Source organism: Poecilia mexicana, unplaced genomic scaffold (genome assembly GCF_051168715.1).
Source record: "Poecilia mexicana isolate PSO_F unplaced genomic scaffold, ASM5116871v1 scaffold_4, whole genome shotgun sequence".
Lineage (NCBI taxonomy): Eukaryota > Metazoa > Chordata > Actinopteri > Cyprinodontiformes > Poeciliidae > Poecilia > Poecilia mexicana.
Window position 1 is genome coordinate 1,220,070 of NW_028263373.1, and position 23,980 is coordinate 1,244,049.

Genomic DNA, 23,980 nt, shown 5'->3' on the forward strand with positions numbered 1-23,980 from the left:
CTGGATGCAGAAACAGTCTGGAGACAAAATCACAAAACATTATTATTGGGATTGTTTTACAGTAAAGTAGCCAAAAATAATTAAGTTTTAACAAAATATTCCAGGAAATCAAAGCAAAATGCTTTTTTCAGAATGTAGTTTGAATAAAAGATTTATTTTCAATAAATACCAAAGGAAAAAAAAAGCTTAAAAAAGGAACTTTGTTCTCACTATTTCTACAAGACATCTCATCTTACAGATGTTTCATCTCTCCTTACAGGCGTTTCATCTCTTATTACAGGCGTTTCATCTCTTATTACAGGCGTTTCATCTCTTATTACAGGCGTTTCATCTCTTATTACAGGCGTTTCATCTCTTATTACAGGCGTTTCATCTCTTATTACAGGTGTTTCATCTCTTATTACAGGCGTTTCATCTCTCCTTACAGGTGTTTCATCTCTTATTACAGGTGTTTCATCTCTCCTTACAGGTGTTTCATCTCTTATTACAGGTGTTTCATCTCTCCTTACAGGTGTTTCATCTCTCCTTACAGGCATTTCATCTCTTATTACAGGCGTTTCATCTCTCCTTACAGGCGTTTCATCTCTCCTTACAGGCGTTTCATCTCTCCTTACAGGCGTTTCATCTCTTATTACAGGCGTTTCATCTCTCCTTACAGGCGTTTCATCTCTCCTTACAGGTGTTTCATCTCTTATTACAGGTGTTTCATCTCTCCTTACAGGTGTTTCATCTCTTATTACAGGTGTTTCATCTCTCCTTACAGGTGTTTCATCTCTTATTAAAGGTGTTTCATCTCTCCTTACAGGTGTTTCATCTCTCCTTACAGGCGTTTCATCTCTTATTACAGGCGTTTCATCTCTTATTACAGGCGTTTCATCTCTTATTACAGGCGTTTCATCTCTTATTACAGGCGTTTCATCTCTTATTACAGGCGTTTCATCTCTTATTACAGGCGTTTCATCTCTCCTTACAGGCGTTTCATCTCTCCTTACAGGTGTTTCATCTCTTATTACAGGTGTTTCATCTCTCCTTACAGGTGTTTCATCTCTTATTACAGGTGTTTCATCTCTCCTTACAGGTGTTTCATCTCTCCTTACAGGCGTTTCATCTCTTCTTACAGGCGTTTCATCTCTCCTTACAGGCGTTTCATCTCTCCTTACAGGCATTTCATCTCTTCTTACAGGCGTTTCATCTCTCCTTACAGGCGTTTCATCTCTCCTTACAGGCGTTTCATCTCTCCTTACAGGTGTTTCATCTCTCCTTACAGGTGTTTCATCTCTCCTTACAGGCATTTCATCTCTCCTTACAGGCATTTCATCTCTCCTTACAGATATTTTACCCAGACATGAACGAAATGAAGCAGGAAGTGAAGTTTGATTGGAATCCATGATAAATAATCACCAGTCTATGATTTTACAGCCATAAAACTGATTAAAAGATTCAGATTTACATCAAGCACTTTAAAAATTCACACCCTGATAGTCTTAGGAAAAAAACTAAAATGTTGTTCTGACTCCGCAGCAGGAACAGGAAGTCGTTTTCAGATTCATCCATCATGATTGAATGTTTGCTTTGCGTTTGTTTTTGCTGAGTCAGCCTCTCAGGCCGGCAGGTGTCTCTGGGCGCACGTCAACAGGTGAGGCAGGAAGTACGACGCCGAGCCGTCGTCTGGCAGGAGCTCCAGAAACTCTGCCGGGCTCATCTCCATGGCAACCACCACCAGCGTCTCTGTTGGCATGGAAACCACAGCTGATGAATTGACGTTTGCATTTTGTGTCAGTAAAGCAGAATACAACAGACTATTGGGCTCTAATTCGTTAAAGTGATAATATTATGAGAACAGAGTCTAATATGAACAGGATGAAGAATATTTACCAGATGAAAATCGTAAAATTACGAGAAGCGAACGAGAAAAGAAGCTTCGATTTACCGAGATCTGACGGGACAAACCAGTCCCACAGCTGTTTGCACCAAGTCCTGCTACTGACGATGATGTGATGCTGATGTGTGGAAACATTAAGAATGTCTTTATTTGTAAAGACACAAAACTTCACAACACGTTCAGTGTCCTTCATTGTGACGCAGCTTTGAATACAAATTCTCATAAAATTACAACTTAACTGGTACATCATCACTTTTTTTTTTCATAAAGTCAGACCAAACTTTTCTTGTTTAGCTTAGTTAAAATTACTAAAATTATTTCTATTTGCTAAATGCCAGAAAACGTGTCGAGGACATTTTTACACTTTTTTTTTAAAATTTTCCTCAAATTCAAACGTTTACAAACATTTGTCCAGAATCTTTAAAATGTTTGTTTTTCTACTCAGTGGGTTGAGAATCCAGACATTTTATTCAAGTAAGAGTAGAAATACTTCATAATACAATGACTCAAGTACAAAGTGCACTGTAGAAAAAAATACTACTAAAAGTACACTTCTCAAATAGTTACTGAAGTAAATGTAACCAGTAACTACCCAAGTGAATATTACAAATTGAACTAATAAACTGAAGTTGAACTTTGTTTTAAGACTCGAAGCTGTAATTTAAACTTTTACATCAGATGTTATTAAACAGTTTGATAATCAGCTGATAGATTTTTCTGCTACAGTTGGGACATTTCCTCCACCTTTCAGCGCTCCAAGCAGGACGCCGTTGTCAGCGGCCGCTCTCGTCCGGCTGCACAGCTCAGGAAGAAGCTTCTGCCACCAGAGAGCCTGAAGAAACATGAGAAAAACTCATTAAAATGTTTAAAAAAGCCACACAAACAAAATAAAGTGAATGAAGGACATGCCATGTGTTTGTCCTGTAGCTGGTGGTTGGCGTAGGCTATGATGGCCTGAGGACAGCGGTCCAGCAGCCGCTCGATGCTGCGGCCATACTGCCCCCTTCTGGTGGCACAGAGGAGGTGCAGGCTGAAGCCCCACAGCGTTTCCTCCGACAGACTCTCCAACAGAGGAGCGACGTTTCCGATGGGGAGGGACGGACCGCAGAGCAACGACTGCAGGACAGAGCAGCAGGGACAGTTACATCAGTCTGACCTCATCCAGAGAGCTACGGGAGGGGAGAAGGGCCACAAAACAAAAGAGAACAATAATTCTGACTTTAATCTGAGAATGAGAACTCTGGCTTCTGATTTTAAAGCTTCTGAGGGAAAAAATGTAAAAGTTCTGAGGGGAAAAAAAAATTAAATTTGGGGGAAAAGTCAGACTTCTGAGAGAAAAGTCATATTAAAGTTAGAATTTATAGAAAAAGACAATTCTGAGAAAAAAAGTCAAAATTTGGAGAAAAAAAAAGTCAAATTCTGGTGGAAAGAAAGTCAGAATTTGCAGAACGACTGAATTTTGAGAAAAACGTCAGAATTCATAGACTAAAGTCAGAATTTGTCGATTAAAGTCAAAATTCATACATCAAAGTATGAGTAAAGTAAAGTCAGATTTTTTTCTGATTAAAAAAACCCAGAAATCCAAAAGATGTCAAGATTCTGAGAAAAAAAGCTGAATTTTGAGTTCAAATTCAAAATTCTGAGTTTAAAGTAGAATTTCTGAGAAAATCTGAATTATTTTTTAGTGGCTCCTCTCCTCTTCCTTATCCATCCTTCTGTCTGCACACCTGCAGTTTGTGCAGCGCCTCCTGGTGTTGGTAGCTGGAAGCGTGAGCCGGGTTCAGGATGGTGAGCCACGGGTAGAGGGCGCCGTAATGAGAGCAGCAGCTGATCTGAACACAGAGCACAGAGCAGCCTGAAGTCAAACCGCCAGAGGAAAAGCTCTCAGATACAGACGGTGGTGTAACCTTTACCAGGTCTTCCGCACTTTTCAGCGACTTGTGTTGTGTTGGGGATTCGCCGGCCGTCAGTCGGTCGATGTAAACCGAAGCGAGTCGGAACAGAAGCTCCTGGATGACGGCATCCTGGGAGGACGCCATGAGCATCGCCTCCCAGAAGTCCACCTGCAGGCTGCTCTCATATCCCAGCTCCTGCAAACAAACATCAGTTCCTACAGAACATCTGCAGCACTCAGACAGACCAGTGGAGGAAGAGAACGGCGCCCCTAGCGGACATGGGGGGTATTGTTCTGATGGGTTACCTCACAAAAAGAAATTAATTCTTTCGAAAGGAAGAAAGCAGTAAACAGAGAAAGAAAAAAGAAAAACAAATAAAAGAAATCAAAGAAAGAACAAAACCAAATGGATCAAATTTTAACCAGTTTTCTGCACCAAAGACTTAAGAATGTAAAAACACATTTCACTTTAAATTGTCTTTTTTTTTTATCACTCTCACTGTATGGAAAACAGATGAGGATATATTTACAAATATAAATAGCTGGGGAACAGAAAAGACAACAGATCCTCTCCGTGTCCACCAGGGGGCTCTGCAGCAGCACGGACCTTAAAGACGTGATCGGCCGGCTCCAGCTGAACCTTGTTGTTCTCGTGTAAAGCCACCATGGCCGCCACCAGGAGTCCAGGCTGGGAGTCGGCCAGCTGGCCGGCCAACGCCGTCGGACACACCTGAGGGTGTTTCCCTCCTCCTGCGTGCAGCAGCAACCTCGGCTCCTCGATGAACCCGTACACCAGCAGCATCTGAATGCACAACACAGAGTTCAACCCACATGTTGTTTACAAAAAAACATGCAACACATCTATCTGAAAATATGTAATTATTATTTTTACATGCAGTTAAAACCTGATATTTACAGACTTTTCCCCTCATGTTTGAAGTTGCATCAGATCAAACTTTTCCTGTTTCAGGTCAGAATTACTAAAATTACTCTCGTTTGCTAAATGCCAGAAAATGCGCAAAAAATGTTTTTTTTTATAACTTTCTTTGAATTTAAAAGTTTAAACTTTGGAAATTTACAAATAAACTTCTGTAAGCAATCGTCACTTATTTACTCAAGAACAGAAGGTCTTGTGAATTCATTCAATGAAAGTTACACAAAAGTCTAAAAAAACCAAAGATTCTTGCTAAGTTTTCTGACATTTAAAAAACATAATAATAATTTTGATAATTCAAAACAACTTAAGAAAAGAAACATTTGGCCAGATTAAACTCCAGACAGTGAGAAAAAATGTGTTTTTATCCGATGCATGAACAGTCTGACACCTCAGAGTGTCGCTCCATCAGCTCTGTGTACTGCGCCATGTTGCCCAGGCGCAGCATCATGGTCGCCATGGTGATCGTCAGAGGCACCGCCTCGCCAGCCGTTTCCTCCAGACGTTGTAAAATCTGCAGCGTTGCAGCCGGGTCGACGTTCATCATGCACGGGCTGGCGCACACACTGACCAGCATCGAGGGCTCTGATTGGCTGAAAATTCTAGTGACCTCATCTGCATCTTCCTGATTGCATATAAAGACGGAAAAACTCAGTTTTAGATTTTTTTGTTTGTTTGTTTGTTTAACGTCATCATTCTATAAGCTTAAAGGTGACCAATTATGCTTCTCGAACTGGTTAGGATCGGTTGGATCCGTCATTAAAATTCAGAGAGAATTTAAGGTTTTCATACCTGACTGAGGCTCTGGTCCGTTTCCTCTAACAGGTAATTTTTCAGATAAAACAGGAAACCAGGTCCGTAGGAGTGAGGGCTGCCTGGGAGTGGACGGTTTCTGGACATGACCTCAGTGACCGACAGACCGGACATCCTGTAGTACGGCAAAGCCAGGTGGTAATCCTTCTGACCGCCCCTAACAGGACACAAAACAAGAGATGGGCTTCATTAAGCTAAACGGACAAGATAGAGAGTCGCCACAAAAAGTTCAGGAGGAATTTACAACTGGAGCTGTGACTGTGTTGGTGTAGCACTTTAGCATTAGCTTCCACTATTTACTGTGTTGGTGTAGCACTTTAGCATTAGCTTCCACCATTTACTGTGTTGGTGTAGCACTTTAGCATTAGCTTCCACCAATTACTGTGTTGGTGTAGCACTTTAGCATTAGCTTCCACCATTTACTGTGTTGGTGTAGCACTTTAGCATTAGCTTCCACCATTTACTGTGTTGTTGTAGCACTTTAGCATTAGCTTCCACCATTTACTGTGTTGGTGTAGCACTTTAGCATTAGCTTCCACCATTTACTGTGTTGTTGTAGCACTTTAGCATTAGCTTCCACCATTTACTGTGTTGGTGTAGCACTTTAGCATTAGCTTCCACTATTTACTGTGTTGGTGTAGCACTTTAGCATTAGCTTCCACTAATTACTGTGTTGGTGTAGCACTTTAGCATTAGCTTCCACTAGTTACTGTACTGGTGTAGCACTTTAGCATTAGCTTCCACTAGTTACTGTACTGGTGTAGCACTTTAGCATTAGCTTCCACTATTTACTGTACTGGTGTAGCACTTTAGCATTAGCTTCCACTAGTTACTGTACTGGTGTAGCACTTTAGCATTAGCTTCCACTAGTTACTGTACTGGTGTAGCACTTTAGCATTAGCTTCCACTAATTACTGTACTGGTGTAGCACTTTAGCATTAGCTTCCACTAATTACTGTGTTGGTGTAGCACTTTAGCATTAGCTTCCACTAATTACTGTGTTGGTGTAGCACTTTAGCATTAGCTTCCACTAATTACTGTGTTGGTGTAGCACTTTAGCATTAGCTTCCACTAATTACTGTGTTGGTGTAGCACTTTAGCATTAGCTTCCACTAATTACTGTACTGGTGTACCACTTTAGCATTAGCTTCCACTAATTACTGTGTTGGTGTAGCACTTTAGCATTAGCTTCTACTAATTACTATGTTGGTGTAGCACTTTAGCATTAGCTTCTACTAATTACTATGTTGGTGTAGCACTTTAGCATTAGCTTCTACTAATTACTATGTTGGTGTAGGATGAAACCAGGTTGCAAATAATTGCAGTTTTATTGATGTGCTCATTGACAACTGATGTAATCCATCAAAATATAGAAAGACAAGTTATTTTAAAAGACACGTGATGCGAGTTGAACATTAAAAATTCATTTTTAATCAGTCTGAGCAGAGTTTAGAGCGCTGGTACCTGCTGAAACTGTCTCCAAGCTGGGCGCAGTTCTGCCTGAACGCCTCCTCCAGCTCCTCCCTCTGCGTCTGGATGGCCATTTTTCTGGCACCTTCACTGGCCTGCCGGTGCTCTGATGACTCCAGCAGGGAGGAGCGGAGGAGGAGGTGGGCTTCGCTGAGGAGGTGACGAAGACTCAGGCCCTGTGGGTTAGTCTCTGCGTAGCGCTGGCTGTACTCAACCTGGCACACACAAACAAGTCACTCCTAAAAACTCAAAATGACCCCAAGACAAATACCTGTGCAGCTATTAAATTTTCTTCTGAGAGAACATGTCAAATATTTATTCATTTTAGGGCTGGGCAATAAATTAATAACATATATTATGATATATACGCACTGCATTCTGGGGGACGTAGGCAGAGGAATGTTTTTAGCTGCTCAATCTCTCACGGCTAGCTAAGCTGGGTTGGTGGAATCGCTCCCACTTTGGTTGCCTAGCAACAACTTGGTGAGTAACTTTTGGTTACCTAGTAACTTTTGTTAGAAGGTAACTAGGTACGTTTTGGTTACCTAGCAACAACTTTGTGAGTAAGTTTTGGTTACCTAGCAACAACTTGGTGAATAACTTGTGCAGGAGCAGCTTAAAGTTTCTCCACTGTGTCTCATTACTCTTTAAAAATAAAAACCCATGGCATGGAGTGAAAACTGTGGTTGAAACAGTAATGGTCATACCAACAGTTTGGTAATATTTTAGATATTTAAAACAAAAAACTAGTCAATAATTATAGATTATTGATTGATATAAAACGCTTACATTGTGACAGGTTTTCTGCCATATTGTCCAGCCCCAATTCATTTATTTATTTCAAACAACAAAAAGTAAAAACAGAAGAAAAATAATAATAAGACAAACTGACATGAATTTTTACACAATTTGTTCGGAAAGGAGCAGGTAGAAGATACACAGCAGTTAAACCTTAAAGGATTCCCACATTAATGAAGCTTAGACCTCATATTCTGATATACCGAAACTCTTCTGTTTTTAGATTATTATAATACTGTGAATCCTAACCACATTTATGATGGTTATTTTAGAGAGTTTGTTATTACCATCTCCTGATAGAGCGTGATGGGAGGTACGGTGTCGACAACATACAGATTCCACCCGTGTCCAACAGGACTGGTTTCTTTGGGGGAGGAGATGGTCCACCTCCTGCTCCTGAGGTCAAGACAGGAAACAAAGGTCAGAAACACACAACACCAGGAGAATCTGGGAAATCCTCCGCTTGTTGTCCTTCCATCTAATCCCAAACATTTCCAAAGCGTTTCATCTCCATATATATCCACTTGGAAACTGTCTGCAAGCTGTTCAGCATTTAAATAAAAACAAAGTATTACAACTGAAAAGTAGAATCATTTCTTTAGTTTGTAAAACGTTGCACACCAGATAACCAAAACTTATGGATGTGTGCCATGCAAACTCTGAAACTGACCTTTTTTTGTTTAATTACAGAAAACACCAGAAAAAAATAAAATAATCTCCGCTGCAAATGAAGAACTGGAATCGTGCACTTTGGAAACGGAGGGGGGAAAAGTTCAAATAAGTTTAGAAAAACCTCAGTTTAAATTTACCAGAAACATCAAAACAAACATGTCTATATGATCCAAAACTGAATAAAAATCAGTGAGTTTCACTTTGCAGCAAAACTAACTCAAATCATCTCTGCTTGAGAAGAAATACACACTACAGACACAATAAATGTAGAAATAACACGGAAAGTTCATCTACAGGTTTGCAAAGTGATAATTCTGTTATATCAAACAAATTAATAATAATCTGAACATTTGAGTTTACCAGATTTAAACAGGCAGGCAGTTTTTCCTTTTAGCTATGCTGCTGTATTTATTGCTTTGCTATTAATCGCTTCTCTGACTGGTATGGTGCATTAATTAACTGGTTATAATTTACACTTAAAGATAAAAGTAAATGATTAATAAATTAAGCTGAAGGGAAAATTTTCCACAACCTCTTAAAAAAACAAAGAAAAAAACCACGTCTAAAAACCAACAAACTGATTTATATTTTCCATAAAACCTTTGTGCAACTGTTAAGGATAAACTTGGGCAATTTCTGCTCTTTAAAAAAAACAAAACAAATCTATGCATTGTTTGAAGAGTACAAATCAATTTTCCCATTGTGGAAATTAAAGTTTTCATTAAACATCTCGTTTTATATGAGACATGCATGAAAAACTAAAAGGAGAAGAAAGTGTTCACCGTTACTGCAACCACAACAAACACTTTCAGCAAGAATCTCTCTGAATCCATGCAACTAAAAACAACAGGAGAGCAACAGAGCAGTTAGTCTACAGTTAGTCAGCATGTTAACATGACGGAGCAGAGCATCTGTTCTATAGAGGATCTGTGTATTGATCCAAAAACTGCATTTGGTCAGATACATGAAGCAGGGGTGTCCAAACTTTTCATCACATGGGTCAAAATCAACTCAAACGTTTTCATGGTGCAAGAAAGTGAAAAAAAATAAATAAAATAAAATATTGATTTTTGTTTTATTCGTTTTTAATCCAAAACTTAAGAAGGATTTTTCGTGATTCTTGTGTCATAATAAATCCACCTAGTTTTCAAATTTACTCAGTTATAAACAGGATTTGGGTCATTTTCTTTCAAAACACTTGTAATATTTAAAGGACTTTAATAACTTCAATAAAGGTTGATGCAGAAAAGTCTCTGGATAAACGTGGATCTGGTTATTATAAAAGCTCGGTTACAAAAATTCGATTACTTTCTGTTGTTCTTAACATTTTCCATTGTAAGAAAAATGTTTGTATTATAAATTTGACCCTGATTATGAATTTAAAAATCTCCATCTGCAACAAGCTGCACTGAACGGGCCACAAACTCTGTCCAGAGGCCACAAACGGCCCCCGGGCCTCACATTGGACACCCCGGGTTAAAAAAAAAAACAGGGAGGTTGTTGCTCTGATTTATTGTTTATTTTTGAAAAATATATACATTTTAAAATATATTTAGATATACTTTTTATATTTAAAAATATATTAACATTAGGAAATTAAAGAACCTCTTTAAAAAAATTAAAGGACCTCTAAAAACTCTGGTTAAATTAGTTAAAGAAACCGACAGAAGTCTTATTTTAGTCCACACTTTGACTTCATGACATCATTAGTTTGCTCACACCAGGTGCAGTTAGGCGAGTTAACGGCAGCTAAGCTAGCTCTAATCTCTAAACGGGTCCGGTCGTCTCTTTCAGGCCAAGCTGCAGCATCGCACACAAATGTAAACGTATATTTAAACTTTAACAATTAATCACATGGAAACTGAACCAATAAAGACCAGAAGCAAAGATTTTTATATGTATATTAAAAAGATTTTTCCAAAGTAAATCTCTTGTGATCATCGGAATATGAATGTTGTCACTTAGAAAATAGGACGAGTAGCTGCTTTTCCAATAATCACAGAATTGGACAAATTGAAATTACAAAATAAAAATTAAATGCTTAATGAAAATACCAATTTAGAAAAAAAAAAACACGTTTTTTGATAAAAAGTTTTGGTGTCTTGGCTTGAGGGGGTTCATTGGCTGAATCAAATTTAGTTTATTTCACAATACTGCAATGGAAACATTTTTTCGCATCACAGGAGTCACATGATCAACAGCCGGATGTTACTACTGGAAGAAACGACAAAGACGACAGGAAGTAGAAGGAAGATGTGCGGCGTTTTCAGACAGCACCGCACTGTTCATAAAACGTTGTGCCATTTGAAAGCGTTGAATCAATAAGTTTTCTCGTGAACAAACTTATTCACAAGTGATTTTAATTTAATTTCTTATGAATTTGCAAAATTGTGTTTTTTCGACATTAGCATTATATCGACAAAGATTTGTGCACATTCGTCATGGAAACGCAGCTACTGTCTCAACATCACCAGAAAACAAACCTATAATCGAGAGAAAACAGAAATGACCGTTTCCCAGGTTCTCTTAAACTGATTTTTTTAAAAATGGTGAAATCATGAGATTTTACGTATTTCTGCAAAGCAGCTTGACCTGAAAATGACAACCAGCTCTCCGGCGGGTCGGGTTTGGGGGATCTGGCTGGCTGGTTGGGGTTTGTCTTACAGGAAGGGGCGTGACAGGAGGTTCTCCAGAGCTGGGGTGGTTGCGGGATCGATTCCCACCGCAAGGAAAATACCAGTCAGCATGTTGTGCTCTTTCAAATCGCTAAAATCACAACACATACGTACAATAAAAATATTTACAAATGCATGTCTGCCTGTGGGGACTACTGCTGTTCAGAATGTTGTTTAACAATTTAATGAGATATTTGATTGTAAAAATGGAATATACTAAACGACGTGTGTCGGTTTGGATGCAGCATGTGTGACACCTACAGGCCCCGGCGCTGTGTGTGGCGTTCTGCTTCCTCTGGTGCTTCTGTGTCAGCAGTGGAGAGGAGGACAACATGGCGGCCGTAGACACACAGCGTCCGCAGACCAATAAATAACTGCATTCTGAGCGCACACACCTCCAGGCTGCACGGTGGGCAGGCCTGTAAAACACAAACATAAGTTCTTCTCACAGACGCTCACAATGTGCTCCAGAAGATATGAAGACTTTTAAGCAGAGGAGGGCACACATCTGCTAATCTGCTGGTGCTTGTGCTAATTTTTCACTTAGCACTTTTGCTAACATAAAAAAAGGTTTTGTGCACTTACCTTAGCTTTTGATTTTTTTACTTTAAAGCATAAATTTACTTGTTCAACATGAAATTAAAGTTAGCAACTTAGCATTAGCTTCCACTAAATATCTGGTTGATGTATCATTTTAGCATTAGCAGAATGTTTATGATTAGTGGCTTAAAGTTAGCACAACTAACTCTTTAGTTAGCGGTGTTTACTACTGCATTTACGTAAAGAAGTTGAACAACATGAACAACTAGAGGGTGATAAATAAGATACAAATTGATAAATATCAGAAAATGTCACCAACATGCTGACAACCTGCAAAGGGAAGTCTTTAAAATTACAATAAATTAAAAGATAAGGATTGAACAATTGTTGTTTAGCAAACAAAAAGTATTTTAGCTATCTGAACGGACATAAACAGTAAAGTTTTAGTCCAATTCAATGTCAGACAGTTTTTACAGTGCATGTAAACATTTGGTGTAAAATTTCAAAGAGACCAAAACAACCAAAATTGTATCATCATTTATTGTCCTAAATAAAGTAAATGAGTCAAACCTTCATGGTGGTGTCAATGTAGGGGTCTTCAATCCTGGCTGCTGCTGCGGCACAACGCACCGTAAACGACTGCAGCGCATTCCTGCAAATCAAAACAACCATAAAATAATGGTGAAATCAGTAAAATGTTCATATTTCATGTTGAAAATTCAGCACACCTGGTTATGACGTGCAACAGGTGATCTGTGAGCACCGCCTGCAGCACCTTCTCTGGATACTGATAGGTGGAGAGGAGCTCAACTCCACCCCTCAGACTGTAGAGGTATCCCGCATTGGGAAGAGAGAAGAAGCAGAACATGCAGGCCGGTTCGTCCACAGACGCCGACTGCTTACCTGGAGACAGAGGAATTATTTCAAAACTAATCTGTTTTCAAAAGCCTCTGTGACAAATCCTGTGTGGCCCTTTTTTTTTTTTTGTTTAATCAATTTTTAAAATAGGTGTTTAAAAATTTTGATTCTGTGACAACGCTGAGATTTCCCACACTCCTTGAAGGCAGCGTAAAGGCGGTGAATTCTAAGCTAGCGCTACGAGTCTGCAGTAGTTGTGACTTCGGGTGACAGATGGGAGCTGAATCATTTAGGATTTAAATCCGTTTCCATGGTAACAGCTTTCCTCATCAGGTCTTCACATCAGTGCAATTTGTGCTGTTGCTGCGACAGACATAATAAGAAATAAGCAAACATTTGATGTGAGAGTTTGCACAGAAGGTTTTGGTGTCACTAAGAGGAAAAGCTAACCGGTTCTGATCAGGTTCATGGACTTTGGGTATGGAGAAATTTTCCAACCAGCAGGAAAAAAAAAACAATTTAAAAAACTGAACAAAAGTGAGAAAAATGAAAAAGAAACAGAGAATCCTCTGAGAGTTTAAATTAATAATAATAATATTAGTTAATGTGCGTCAGACCAGCTGTGTTAACCTTCACCCCCAGAAAATACAATGGAAAAACGGCACGCAGGCTTTCCACTGCGGGTTAAAGGGTTAACCTTTGAGTGAGTTTTAATTAAGTGGCTCATATTCAAAGGTATTAATGCTCGAGCATTAATTAGGTGTGCACCGATTGAAGTTTTCTGGCTGATCGCAGATTACCGATCTTTAAAACGCCTGACCTGCTGATTCCGATTCTTTTTTTTAAAATGTCGCCAAACCAGCAAGAAAGATGCCGAGTTGGCAACAAACTTACGGAAAATTGTAAAACAGCCGAAACCCTGAGTTCCTTTAAATTTAGACTAAAAACTAAAAGTGCTGAAATGTGCCGTACAAATAAAATTAGATTTGATTTGAAAAGTGTGGCGACTATTAACTGCAACCATGTAGACATGACCTGGTGGGCGGGGCGATCAGTCGAGCATGTCCGACAGGAGAGCAGAAGAGGACAGAGGTTGACTTTTGACCTTAGCTGAGGTAGATAATATCACAGGATAAAATCGGTGCATCCCTAATTTGAATGTTTATCTTAAATGCCTGGTTAAGCTGAGCAGGAAGAAGTGAAGTGAGGCCGTCATGGCGCTGGTACTTACTGGTGAACACGGGGTGGAGCTGCAGCGAGTGGAGCTGAGTCTCCTCCACACTGCAGCCTTGAAAGAACTCTGGAGTAAAACGCCTGCAGAAGAAAAACGTCCAGGTCGCCATCCTGAAACATCATCACAATGCAATGACAACAGAAAAGCACCTGAACAGAAGGTAGGAGAGCGTGTAGCGCCTGCGGTCCTCCAGCCCGGTCTGCTCCACGCTGACCGGGACGTCGCAGGCTCCGGCTCGGTCCCCCAGCAGCTCCTGGTGCTTCGGAACCAGCAGGAAGTCGCTCTGCTCTTCTGGATAATCTTCTAAACACACGAACACAGAATCCATCAGGCTGGACGAAACGGCTGAAAAACGTTACCACCAAATGAGCATTTCAAATCGATAACTATCGATTAGTTTGTCTTAAATATCTGCCAAACTGGCGACATGACGGTTCCTCTTATTCTACATTTAGACTCCAGCAGAGCATGTAGAAACAAAACGCTGTTGATGTGAGTCGTGTTTTTACCACTTTTAAAGGAATCTGATGGCTCCTCTACGCCTGTGGCCTCGGCTGTTGCTTCCAGTTTCAGAACCAGAACTTCAAGCTCGGCCTGGACTGCCACATAACCTCCACACAGCGCCACCTGAAGGGGAAAACGGGCACAACGCTTTAATATTTTCAATGTCTGCAATGATAAAGCAAAACAAACTGAGTCAAAAGAGTTTTATTTTCAACAAATAGACAGGCAGGTAAGTATTTAGATGCTAATTTTGTGCATTTTAAATTAATAGTTTAAAATAAATCAGAGCATTTAATTATAAAAACAAACTTGATGAGTTTTAGTCTCATGAAATTTAGCAGGTAGGATTCATCATAAACACGTCTGAGACTCACTGATAATTTAAAGGTTTATTAAAAAGGCTGACTAATCTGTGATGGTTTAAATTAAAACATTTATAATTTTGTCTCTGGAGAAACTTGTAATAAAAACACTGGTAAAACACTTAATTTTACTTTTACTATAAGACATTTCTTATGTTTATTAAAGCATGATAAACATATTATAAATTATAATTTTTAAAGCTTTTTGGGTTCATATAATGCAGACAAATAAAATTAAATACAAATGTTAGGACCTTAAAGTTCCTAAATGCTAATCCATTATTAGACTAAAATAAAAAGAAAAAAGAAACAAATCCTCCATTTTCCCAAAAAGCATTTTTATTTTACCATTATTAATCTCAGATTAAAAATGTGGTTCCTTTTGTTTATGTAGAATGTATGTAAATATTTTATGCAGTACCAAACAGAAATAAAATAATTATCCATTTACTGAAAGATGTAACATGTGGAATATATATAAAAATACATATAAAAACTGAGTAAAACAACAACCCAAAGTTATTAAAACTGGAATATGAAGTTTATATTAGAAAATATAAATCATAAAAAAGTTTAAAGTACCTGCTTAGGAGTAAGTTTGGAGAGATGCAGGATGACCGAACGTTCAAAGTCCAAGACAGAAAGGTCCTGAGTTTGACTAGAAGTTCGACCTGCAAAGACAAAATACAAAAATTAATAAATAAAAAAATCAGCAGCAAACAGACAAAATGGAAAAGTTTTTATTTGTTTAAAATCATTTATATTAATTCTTTCACAATGTCTTAAAACTCAAACATGTTTGTTAATCGTTTAATTTCTCTTAAACTCTCATGAAGTCAGACATGCTCTGCAGTGTGTGTAAAACAAAACGTTAGATTACCTGGAGTCTGGCTGCAGCTCTGCTCCGAGTTGGACCAGGAGCCCTGGAGGTTCTGCTGGTTCTGCTGGGATTAGCAGACTCAATATGTAAAATTATTCCACAATAAAGTTATTCAGCAAATCTGTTTGAGCCAAGCAACAAGTTAAACAGGAATCCTGAAAGACAAAAATCATCTGACAAACATTCGACTCAAATGAAGGACGTATGGAGACGTGTCCAAATGAGACCCGGGGGCCATTTGTGGCCCTTAAAACTGTTTTATGGCACTAATTTGACCCTCCAGTCGGCACTTTGTAATTTTTTTAGCACAAGAATTTAAATTACAAATTTAATTCTAACCTTTCTTTAATGCAAAGTGAGGCACAAAGTATTTTATTTCAATAGTCAAGTTTTCTTTGGATTTTAAGTTCTTGGTAAGAAGGCTGAAAAACATTCAGTCAATTTTTACTCAAAAAAAAAACAGAGCACATCAATTCTTTAAACTCGGTTAATAGCACAACTGCTTTTTGAAGAAAGTTCTTATTTTGTCACTGGAAATAGATTAAAAGATTTTCTACACCAAATAAACTAAAAAAAATTACCGAAAAAGTTTGAAAAACTGTCCACCTTTTATTAAGAGAAATAATTATTAAAATATTTGTTTTATTAAAATATTGTATGTTTAATTTATTGCTGAGCAGCAGAAAAGGATTAGGTGAAAAAAGAATTCAGCTCTTAACGTCAACATTTAGAGAAAAGTTCAAATTCAGAGATTAAAGTCACAATTCAGAGAAAAAAAAGGTATTTTGGAAAAGAAAGAGAATTCTGAGATTAAATTCAGAATTCTGAAAAAAGTACGATTTTCTCAATGTTTCTTTGGCTCTAATCCTTTTCTGTACTGAGCCAATTAAATAAAATAATAATAATAATAATAATAATTTTGCGTTTTAAGTTGTAGAAACAGTAAGGAGTATTTTCCACTTTGGGATTCTGGCCCATGTTGCAAAACGTTTGGACACCACTGACATAACCACACCGTCCAACCGTGGTCAGGATTGTTACCAGGTTCTGCTGGGTGTGTCTCCTCAAAGCGAAAAGAACCAGCGTGTTCTCGCAGCCCACCAGGAGGTCTCCAGTCACCGCGCAGCATGCCAAGGAGACGGGATGCTCCGACAGCGGGATCTCAATGATCTCCATCTGCACTCCGCCCCAGACAGACGCGCCGCGAAGCAAGTGGCCCAGCAAACGCACCCCAACACGGGACTTCTCCTCCGCCTGAACAGAAAGCAAGAACCATCTCACCAAAACAGGCTGAGCATCGTAAAGGTGCACCTGAATGCACCACAACAAGCACTTGAATGCACCACATGGCATTAAACAACATATGTATGTACTTATTTAAAAAGGTGCAATGCATGTGCTTTTGTAGAATATAGTTTTAATATGATAATACATTTAATTTACCACTCAGAAAAAAGGAGTTCTGAATTTATAACAAAGTTTTAAAATGGCAAACAGTAAGGTGTATTTTTAATAACTGATCATTCCCCAGTCCAGTTTAGACCAAAAAGGTAATATTGCGAAAATTATGTTTAAATATTAAATATACTGCTCAAAAAAATAAAGGGAACATTTCACTTTAATTTTGTGTGTGGCTCCAAATCCAGGTTAATACATTTGATTTCCATTGATGATTTTTGTGTGATTTTGTTGTCAGCACATTCAACTTTGTACAGAACAAAGTATTCAATGAGAATATTTCATTCATTCAGATCTAGGATGTGTTATTTGAGTCCCTTTATTTTTTTGAGCAGTGTATTTAAGGGGAAAATAAGCAGCATACCTGGTGCCGCCAGTTTGTGTAAACTCTCAGATAGGTGGCGCTGTTTTTTTCCTCTATGGTTACCAAGTAGTCTCCTGAAACAGGCAATCAGAGGCATTATGGTTGATAACTGTCATTTGGCATTTTCCAACCAACTGCTTTGCAAAAACACTGGGGGAGAAAAAGGAAAGATGGCTGCCTAAAGGACTGGAGAGGTTCTACCATGTCTTCAAAAAGTATTTATGCATCTTCATCATCTCCATGTATCCTGGCTTTAACCCCTCAAACTTAAATACATTAAAACTTGCTGTTCTCTAAAGGGGAGTGCATAATTTTCTGGGGAACGACAAGGGAGAAGAACAAGTGTTCGTACCGATGGAGCTGTGCTGGATCCTCCTCACTGTGCCCATGCTAGCAAAGCGGCATATGAGAGGGCAGCCCTCCGTTTCCAAATTGTACACCTCCACCTGGGTCCAGTTAAAACACAGATATTAATATCTTTTCCAAATACTTGCAGTCAGATAAAGGATCACTCTCAAGAGCAGCTAAATAACTAGCTAGCAATGTCGCGCTAGCTAGTTAGCATCGTAACCTTTATTAATCCCGCCAATGGGGGAAATTTATGTATCAGAACTACGACAGTATACTAGGGTGGAGTAAAGTTCAGCCAAACAGCAAAATATTTTCAGAATAATCTCAAAAATATTCTAGAAAAAACAAGAACATTTATGAGCTCCAAAAATAAAAAAAGATTCGCAGGAAAAACTCAAAGTTTGACTTTTCAAACTCATAAATTTTAAAGTTTAATCTAAAATTTAGATTAATCTAAAAATTGCAGAGTTGTTTTGCTGGAAATGTACTCCTCCATTTTTTCATACATACACAACAGCAAAGAACAAAATCTCAAATTACAATAAACAGCTCACTAAAAACATAAAATGTAAAAATAACTAAAGCCTATACACCACGTATGAAAACAATTTTTTAAAAAAGAAGCTGTGATATAAAGTAATGTATAAGGAATAACTGTGTTTGAATGAATATATCTACAATGAACAGAATGTTTTGCCTTTTTTTCCCCAACACATTGTCACAAATAAAAAGGGATAAAAATGAGGAATACTTTAAGCAGACCTTGCATCCTCCTGTTGTCACAACAAACAGCGCTCCACCTCCACAGCACACGAGTCCAGGTTCCTGTTCCACCTGAGCAAAACATGTTGAAGAACTGTTCTTTGTTTGTTTTTTTATTTAATCTGGCTCAGCATCAGTCCATTTACCTGTACAATCTGCTGTGAGGCGAAAGGATGGCAGTTGTAGACATGCACCATGTTTGCTCCTAGTTTGAAGATGTAAATTTAAATACAAACTGCAGTTCTTTCCACTCTGGTTGGTTAAATTACTCTTCTGCAGACTTCATCCATTAGAATACTGCTGGAAAATAACAATCAATGAGATCTTTTTTAGTCAGAACTGAAAATCTCGTTATAGTTACTGGTCAGGTTCAGAACTGGAATAGACATATTGAACTCAGAACTGAAATATTTTCAGACACTAAACACATCAGCAAACAGCATTCACTCTGTTTTGAGCTCAAAAAAGAAAATCAGACACAGTTTAGACTGTTTTGCTGCACACATTATTTTTTGTTGGACGTAAAACTACTACTTCAATGGAAGACCCTGCAGCACAGTTTAATTTCTCTTTTGGTTATAAAGAAATATTAAAATCGCAGGGGGCTGTGGGGGATCAGTAGTAATTTACATAAAATGGCAAAGTTCTAAAATAATAAACAGAATTAATGTTCACTAAACAGAAATTGTACATAAAGAAATATCTTTATAATGCATAATAATACATTATAATTGTACACCTCCACCTGGTCTAAGGTTTCATAACTGGACTTAATTTAGATGTAAAAATAACCAAAAACGGACTAAAATGACAGTCTGGTAGAGTTTTCTACATGGAACAAAACTGAACAACTCTGAAATTGTCTGTATTTACGATTTTGAACGAGGAAAATGCAATGCAAAAATAGGAAGAAAACTCTAATTTCCCAAGTTATAAAATTATAACCTGTGATCTGAGCTAATGCCAGCTTATATTACTATAAAAAAATTTAATCCTCAATACCATTTACATCATTACAGAATACATTTAGTCCAAACTTTTCATCATCATTATTATTGCCAATATCGAAATTAAAAGAAACATGAAGAGATTCTCGGAGTTAAAACTAAAATCTACTTCACCTTAATGGCTGTAAAAGCTGAACGTTGAAACAAAGCAGCGGTTGTCCTGCAGGATGTTTTCTTCCCTTACTAATCAATATCACATGCTGAGGTCTTGTGAGCGGCAACTCTGGTTCTTTAAAATAAATCCAAACAATTAGTTACGTCACCACTTTAGTCCCATTCCGGTTTTAAATCATCTTTTATATACAATAAAAGTCATATTAGCTAACTAAAGTACTTACATTATTGTTACTGCCGACGCTTTTTCTCTCTTCCTCATTGAGCGACTGCTGCAGTTTATTGATTTCATGCGAAACAGGAAGAGAGCTGTCCATAACAACTAAGAGCCCGCCCTCTCTTGATTCTGATTGGCTCTTCAGGCTGATAGTTTCCTTTGATTGGTTACTCAACGAGTATTATTGAAAAGGTGATCAGTCTCGAAAGTTTTTTAACTACTTAACGACCAAAGTAAGCTTTGTGTTATTGTTTTTATTGGTCGTTTATTAAAAATGTAATTTGTGTATTTAGAATGTCTTCGTCTTACAGTTTTTTTTTTGTAAACAATCTTCAGCTTGCTTTGCTTTTCGCATTTGCTGTTATTGTTCCGATGCAAACTGTATATTGTCACTAGAAGTAGCCCATTTCCCCCCTGTTCTAATGCTCAATAATTGCATAACCTACTGTAAGAATTCACTTACAAACGTTGAAAAACATTTGATTTGTTTTTGGCTAATTTGGTTATTTTCTAATTATGTGATCACTCTGTAATGTTTTTACTTTAGTCTTTAAAATTGTTTTGTCTGATTACATCATTTAAAATATATATTATACTGACTCAACAGTTATTCACCTGTACCTCGCCATTTTTACCTAATACTCCCCAACTTTTACCTGAGTACAGGCAGGTTGGATTTTTTTTAAATGTTTGTTTGTTTTATTTTATACAATCATGTTGAAGTCCGTACAAGTCTTCTGTCGACTTACTGATTTTTTTTTTTAAACAAATGAAACGAACAGGTGACAATGACTTAATAAGAGAAATAAAACCAGTAATTTGGGGCATTGTTCTAACTTTAAGTACCACAAGGGGGCAGCAGTTGAGAAAAAAAGGGCTTAATGACACATGCATTCTGCCAAATGTGGATTTGTGTGCAAATGGAAATGAACCAGTGACGTGCGGTCAGGGGACGCAGGTGAGACAGAACCTCATCATGGAAAAATAATATATAATAATAAAATCATTTATAAAGATATTTTCACCCTGTGGTTTGTACTACCTATTTTTCATGTAATTTAACCAAATCTGATGATTTTTTTCTTCTAAATCGCTGAATTTTCGCATTTTCCCATTCAAATGCCCAGAAGCGAAGCCGGTGAGGCAGCAGTGAGCTGAGCCTCACCTGGGATTGCGCAACCTCTCGCTACTGCACCTGTTGCCATTCTATGGGAGCAGACTCGAGGTGAGGCAGGCAGTTCTCGTGCCTCATCGCTGGGGGCGCTCATGATCCCAGACATTGTGACTCCACAACTGCAGAGTAAGAGACAGTAACAGCGAGCTAGCCATACAGTAGCTGCGCTGATACAGAGAGCGAGAAAGACGTGGTTTTGAGTTGTACTTTAAGGGTTTCTCCCTTTGCTGTTAAGCACAGCACGAAATTAATAATATCTACATGTCTAAGTTTGATTGCGATAACGGAATTATTTTGTTATCGCGCGGCTAAGCATCACATGTTAAAGAATAGTCTTTTTGCCCTCCAGTATTGTACGCATGCGCGAAATTTCCTTACGTAAACAATAACATTCAGGGGGTCTAGATTTGCAAATCCGATTATAATTAAGTCGGTGCCTCACCAGCTATGAACCTCACCGCACGTCAGTGAAATGACCATGTTTTACCTTTTAATATAAATTACTTGCATGGCTCAATTATTTGATTGCAAGAGCTTTATTTTGTAGCTTTTCTGGGGAAGAAAATTTATTTGATCAATGTAGATACACTGTACATTCGGAGTGAAATTTTAATTATTTTTGATTTAAAGCCAAGAAACTAATTTATTGTGGATTGTATCTCTGCAGAAAAAATAGCAATGCATTTGTAAACCATAATTTAATTAAGTCCCTTAATGTTAAAAGATTCACTGTCAGGATGGAACATCTTACTCTGCATTTCTTTAACAATATAGCTTGATTTTATGCTTTTCTTAGATTTAAAAGCACATAAAACTACACTTTGTTGCTATTGTTGCAAACAAGCACAATTAACAAAAGTTTACGATTGGAATAATTTGCTTTAATTTCCATACCAAACTGGGTATGTATGAATTTATGAGTCTCCTCAGCGCCTCCTGCTGGACTTGAACCACCAATAGATTAGATTTACATGAGGCAGGTTTTCATGAGAGTAATTGTTGCAAGCCTGGCCGTTTCCTCTTTGTGCATCTCCGCTCGAACAAAAGCCTTCGTTTACAGCACAGTTCGGGCTTTCTCCCCTTGATTTGGATTCTCTCCGGTAGATTTTCTACCGGGCCAATCAGCGAACAGGAAGAGAACTCGTAAACGATTACGTTAGTTTTCTGCGCAGTTTTAGAATTGCAGTCTGCCTGTAGTTTTACTAATGGTAGCGGGGACATGAACGAAGCTATTCAGTCACGCTTCCAAATACTGAATCAACATTAACAGCCGCCTGGTTCGGATCGGCTCTTCTCTCTTCACAGTGCAGGATGGTTGTTTATAGCGCAGGCAACTTCCGGTAAAGTTTTCGTTGTGTCGCACTACATACGTCACGGACAAACTTATCGATTGGGTGTAAAATTTAAAACTTCAACACAGTCCACGCCTCCAGGTAATCATTTCTCAGTAGTCAAGCCCAGACGAAGGAAAAGACTAGGACAAGAGGCTAACTTTTACCAGGCTATTTTTATTGTACAAACTGCCTTTTAGTTTCTAATTAAACATTTAGCTTAATGCTACATATTTAGTTCTGAGCTAAATATTTGGCTAATGTGCAAATTCACTGAGCTAAATATTTAGATCAGTGAAATATTTAACTTAGCTCAAATAGTTAACTTTAGTTAACTAAATATGTAGTTTGATAGCTAAATATTTAATGTAGAGCTTACTAGTTAAATATTTAGCTAGCTAATGAGCTAACTATTTAGTTAAATAATTTGATAACTAAATATTTAGCTTGAAACTGTGACTGAATCACGTGATAAATGCATAAATTTTAAAAAGGAAGCCTTTTTACCCGGCTAAAAATAACCCAAATAATTGTTAATTTTTGACTGTGACTTTACAAACGGCCCCCATACTCGCCCCTCCCCTCCGGCATCATAAGGTAACCCCAGCCAAACGCTCTGCAAGCAGCTTCTTTTATTGGTCTGCGCAGGCATGCAGGCAGGTTTGATGTGGGGAAACATTTATCTCCGTGCATGAGGGCAGAAACTCCCTCCTGATTGTGACAGGACGGTTCGGGTTTTGCTTCTCCCTGCAGGCTTCATCTGGGTGTCGACAGTAACTCATCCTGGTAGTCCGCTGACTGAACTTTGCAGTTGCAGCGGAGGATCCAAACCAGCAGCGCTGTAGCTCCTGCAGTCAAACCTGCAGGTCTGCAAACCGCCATCAGCCGCTGGGCGAAGCTCACAAGGTAAGACACACTTTAATTCTGCATATGCATGTAATTTTAACAAAACCAAATTAAAATTGCACAACATTTAAAAAATAAAATCGCCTAACATTTACTGTATTTACTTCGTGGGGTTTTAAACTGGCATCTGAAGCTGTTTATTTTTAAGGAGGCATTTTTAGTCTAAAGCAATGTGACTTTGACTTACTGTACTGTCAATTTCCTGAAAAATGATTAGCAATTAAAATATAAATAAATGTTTCACTTAATCTAATTTGATTTCGACCATGTTTATTCAGTAAACATTAAGTTATGCACCAATCAATACTAATAATGTAAAGTTTCTCTGAGGTTTGAGAGGTGATAGAAATGAAAGATTATCCCCATTATTTTTAATTCTGTGTTTGCAACTCTCTCTAAAGTACAAGATATTTATGAAACACTAAACTAAACATGTTGTTTAAATAGCATTAAAAGAGTGTGAGGTTTTGCTTTTGTTGCATTTAATGACTGGAGGGAAACAGATTTTTTTTGTATTTGACATCCAAGTCATTGATCAAAACCGATCAATAGGGAAAAACAATCTGATTCCCATCTTTGCCTAATTGGCTGTGCATCTTTAGCATCTAATCAATACTACTGTAGTTGTTTGCCAAGTTTCAGTGTTTATGTTACTCCTACGTTTCTCTCACTACATAAGCTTCTGGATGATTTAATTAGTCAGTCTAAGCTTAGATTGTTTTCATTAATGCAGAAAAAATAAATTGCTCTGTCATCATCCAGATTACTGAGAAAAATGGC

The 23,980-nt window shown here is 38.0% G+C and overlaps 3 protein-coding genes across 6 annotated transcripts in view; 1 reads left to right on the plus strand and 2 right to left on the minus strand.

Moving 5' to 3' along the window:
* Nucleotides 1–133: 133 nt before the first annotated feature.
* LOC148159861 (uncharacterized) lies at nucleotides 134–1,388 on the minus strand. Its single transcript, XM_088004703.1, has one exon. It carries the CDS (start codon nucleotides 1,386–1,388, stop codon nucleotides 228–230), a length of 1,161 nt encoding a protein of 386 aa, XP_087860829.1. The 3' UTR covers nucleotides 134–227.
* hps3 (HPS3 biogenesis of lysosomal organelles complex 2 subunit 1) lies at nucleotides 1,368–19,898 on the minus strand. Of its 4 annotated transcripts, XM_088004698.1 has the most exons (26): nucleotides 19,797–19,898; nucleotides 19,573–19,687; nucleotides 18,598–18,748; nucleotides 18,452–18,523; nucleotides 17,691–17,784; nucleotides 17,339–17,412; nucleotides 16,558–16,770; nucleotides 15,517–15,580; nucleotides 15,219–15,307; nucleotides 14,280–14,397; nucleotides 13,920–14,073; nucleotides 13,768–13,850; nucleotides 12,407–12,581; nucleotides 12,249–12,330; nucleotides 11,400–11,557; nucleotides 11,128–11,229; nucleotides 8,079–8,187; nucleotides 6,988–7,208; nucleotides 5,503–5,680; nucleotides 5,102–5,335; nucleotides 4,384–4,578; nucleotides 3,796–3,972; nucleotides 3,610–3,714; nucleotides 2,792–2,998; nucleotides 2,627–2,714; nucleotides 1,368–1,728 (listed from the first exon to the last, which is right to left on the minus strand). In XM_088004698.1, exons 3-26 carry the CDS (start codon nucleotides 18,646–18,648, stop codon nucleotides 1,601–1,603), a joined length of 3,171 nt encoding a protein of 1,056 aa, XP_087860824.1. In that variant the 5' UTR covers nucleotides 18,649–18,748; nucleotides 19,573–19,687; nucleotides 19,797–19,898; the 3' UTR covers nucleotides 1,368–1,600. The 4 variants fall into 4 exon arrangements, with proteins under 4 accessions (XP_087860824.1, XP_087860823.1, XP_087860821.1 ...); XM_088004697.1 differs by lacking the exon at nucleotides 11,128–11,229 and having other exon boundaries at nucleotides 15,517–15,577; XM_088004695.1 differs by lacking the exon at nucleotides 11,128–11,229.
* A 3,047-nt stretch (nucleotides 19,899–22,945) lies between these two features.
* The window catches only part of bcar3 (BCAR3 adaptor protein, NSP family member), a 74,393-nt gene continuing 73,358 nt past the window's right edge, over nucleotides 22,946–23,980 (plus strand). The window contains exon 1 of the mRNA XM_088004704.1: nucleotides 22,946–23,200. The gene's annotated coding sequence lies outside the window, so the exon portion shown is untranslated. The remainder of the gene's footprint in view (nucleotides 23,201–23,980) is intronic.